Source organism: Anomaloglossus baeobatrachus, chromosome 1 (assembly GCF_048569485.1).
Source record: "Anomaloglossus baeobatrachus isolate aAnoBae1 chromosome 1, aAnoBae1.hap1, whole genome shotgun sequence".
NCBI lineage: Eukaryota > Metazoa > Chordata > Amphibia > Anura > Aromobatidae > Anomaloglossus > Anomaloglossus baeobatrachus.
Window position 1 is genome coordinate 904,132,082 of NC_134353.1, and position 3,565 is coordinate 904,135,646.

General features: G+C 48.0%; 1 protein-coding gene across 2 annotated transcripts in view; it reads left to right on the forward strand.

Moving 5' to 3' along the window:
- Positions 1–307: 307 nt before the first annotated feature.
- Positions 308–3,565, forward strand: part of HDHD2 (haloacid dehalogenase like hydrolase domain containing 2) — a 28,009-nt gene continuing 24,751 nt past the window's right edge. The window contains exon 1 of one of the 2 annotated variants that reach the window (XM_075327377.1): positions 308–367. Coding sequence is in view for 1 of the 2 variants with exons in the window: in XM_075327369.1 (XP_075183484.1) it covers positions 459–466 (8 nt within the window). In the remaining variant the exon portion in view is untranslated. The other variant, XM_075327369.1, reaches the window with a different exon arrangement.

Consider the following 3,565-nt stretch of genomic DNA (forward strand, 5'->3'; position numbering starts at 1 on the left):
AATTTAATACAGTCACAATATTGTGCTTTACACAGGTAATTTAGCACCAGGCTGATGTCTCTCTTACAGATGTGAAACCACAATACCCAGATTTACTTGGTACTTGTAGTTCTACATCTGCTGGAGACACATGTTGCCATGACTTTGTGCGTTCCACGCTTCACTTCCGCATCTGCGTATACAGTAATAACAACAGCACTGAGGCGTGGAACGCATCCTGTTTGTAAATCCGGGGTCCTTCTTCAAATTAGAGTGTCTATTTATTGCCTGTCTGTAGACACTGGTACATTACATGTAAATTGTGGCAGGCTTTATTGTGGACACCTATAATCTGTTGATGCCTGGATTACGGTGCTGCTGTATAGAGGTAAGAGCCCCAGTTCCACCCCTTACCAGTCTGTATAATATGGAGCTGCATTTCTTTGCATTACTCCAGGGCATTTGCTGTTTTGCATAAAATGAATGGGTAAGAAAGGGTAAAAAGCATGCAAGCTGTCCTATAACTGTGCACTGGTAGCATGCTGAGACTTGTAGTTCTATCGTCATGTTGGGTGCGTTTCAAGAAACTTCCAACTCCAGGAAAGAAATAGTAGTTAAAAATTATAATGGTGTATGCAGCTCCTGTTTGGATCTATGCGTCTCCTGGGTTACAGGTAGCAAACACTGAGCGGTCTGATCTTGCAGTCCTGCGCTCTGCCCCATCCTTTCCCTTTTTTTCCTCCCAATCATTTTTGTATGCATTTTTTTTTCTTGTGTTTTTGAACTTCTATACAGAAAAGTTTAGTCTGCTTTCACACATCCGGTTTTTGCTGAGCGGCACAATACGGCGCTTTGGCAGAAAAAACGCAACCGGTTTTTTTTTTTTGCCGCCGGTTGCGTTTTTTTCCGCATAGACTTGCATTAGCGCCGCATTGTGCCGTATGGCTTTGCATTGCGTCCAATTTTGCCTGATGCGGCATATTTAGGCTGCTTTCACACATCCGGTTTTAGCAGTGCGGCTCAATCCAACTCAAAAACCTATGCAACGGATGCGGCGAAAAAAACGGATCCGTTGCATAAGTTTTCCCCATGCGGCCCGTCCGTTTTTTGACGGATGCGGCTTGATACTGAGCATGCGCAGTACAAAAAAACGCATCCGGCGGCTGGATGCGTTTTTTGTCGCAGGACGTCGCATTCGGCGTCCATAGGCTTGCATTGTAAATCGCGCCGCATCGTGCCGGATCCGGCACGATGGGTTTTTTCGCCGCACAAAAAAAACGTGCCAGGCAACGTTACATCCGGCCTCCGCATGGGTTAAATATGCCGCATCCGGCAAAAAAAACAGACGCAACGCAAGGCCTCACGGCACAATACGGTGCTAATGGAAGTCTATGCGGAAAAAACGCAACCGGCGGCAAAAAAAAATGGTTGCGTTTTTAATGCAGAGCGCCGTATTGTGCCGCACTGCAAAAAACGGATGTGTGAAAGCAGCCTTAGCCCATGCAGCGGCCAGATGGAACGTTGCCTGGCACGTTTTTTTTGTGCGGCGCGATTTACAATGCAAGCCTATGGACACCGGATCCGGCGTAATGCGTCAAAAACGGATCCGGCCGCCGGATCCGATTTTTTTTTTTTAACTGAGCATGCTCAGTATCACACCGGATCTGTCAAAAACCTGAAGGAACTGATGGAAAAAACTGATGCAACTGATCCGTTTTTTCGCCGGATCCGTTGCATCAGTTTTTTTGCCGGATTGTGCCAGATGCCAAAAAACTGATGTGTGAAAGCAGCCTAAATGGCTAAAAAAGCCCCAAACCATGATATCCAGGCGTGGCTGCCCCCCTCGATCTGAAACCTCACCCCACTTGCTGAATGACCTTTTTCTGGAAAATGTTGCCATTCCTGCAGATTAGACTTTGCCGTTAAAATAGCTGGGAGTCACACAGATGGCGGGCAAGCAGGAGGACGTGTGGGGTAGATTATTATTATGGATCAGTTATTTTGTTGATGCAAGATCAGACTTGGTCATATGAATGTAGACTAAGCATATTTTAAAGGGCTCCTGTCAGCTGTTTTTTAGCAAATGAACCAGTGTTATGGCTGTGTAGGCGATTATCCCCCGATGAAAATTATACTTTTTTTTTCGTAGAGATCCAGTCATAAGTAATCCAACGTAGAAGTCATAGGTAAATTAGGTTGAAAGTGCACTTGAGGGTGTGGCTTCTTATTGACACGCCCCCTGTGTATGTCCAGCCTGATTTCCGATAACTGGCACATCTAATTACTACAAGAACGCTATCATTTTTATTGTGAAACAGGGAACTGCACAGTCAAATGCACTGAAAGATTTACAGCATTTGTTACCGTCTGGTGAGGGCAGCACGGTGGCTCGTTAGTTACACTGGACGGTGGCTCATTAGTTACACTGGACGGTGGCTCAGTGGTTGGCACTGGACGGTGGCTCAGTGGTTGGCACTGGACGGTGGCTCAGTGGTTGGCACTGTACGGTGGCTCAGTGGTTGGCACTGTACGGTGGCTCAGTGGTTGGCACTGAACGATGGTTCAGTGGTTGGCACTGTACGGTGGTTCAGTGGTTGGCACTGTACGGCGACTCTAGTTACACTGTACAATGGTTCAGTGGTTGGCACTGGACAGTGGCTCAGTGGTTGGCACTGGACGGTGGCTCAGTGGTTGGCACTGGACGGTGGCTCAGTGGTTGGCACTGGACAGTGGCTCAGTGGTTGGCACTGGACAATGGTTCAGTGGTTGGCACTGGACGGTGGCTCAGTGGTTGGCACTGGACGGTGGCTCAGTGGTTGGCACTGGACAGTGGCTCAGTGGTTGGCACTGGACGATGGCTCAGTGGTTGGCACTGGACAATGGCTCAGTGGTTGGCACTGGATGATGGCTCAGTGGTTGGCACTGTACGGTGGTTCTCTGGTTGGCACTGTACGGTGGTTCAGTGGTTGGCACTGTACGATGGTTCAGTGGTTGGCACTGTACAATGGTTCAGTGGTTGGCACTGTACGATGGTTCAGTGGTTGGCACTGTACGATGGTTCAGTGGTTGGCACTGTACGGTGGCTCATTAGTTACACTGTACATTGGTTCAGTGGTTGGTACTGGACAGTGGCTCAGTGGTTGGCACACTGTACAGTGGTTCAATGGTTGGCACTGTACGGTGGTTCAGTGGTTGGCACTGGATGGTGGCTCAGTGGTTAGCACGGCAGTCTTGCAGCGCTGTTGACTAGGGCTCAGATCCCACCAAGGACAAGGGAGTTTGTATGTTCTCCCCATGTTTTCGTGGGTTTTCTCCGGGTTCTCCAGATAGGGAATTTAGGTTGTGAGCCCCAATGGGGACAGTGTTGATAATGTCTGTAAAGTGCTGTGAAATATGATGGATAAATACAAGCCATAAATGATGATGATGATGATGATGATAGCGCCATGGAGAAAGAACTGGAGCCGCAGAAATGCTTTAGCCTAAGGGTACGCTCCCACTGAGCAAATATGCAGAGGGTTTTCCACTGTGGATTTTAGTGTGTTGAAAATCTGCGGTATAAAAGTTGGTCATATGATAACAATGC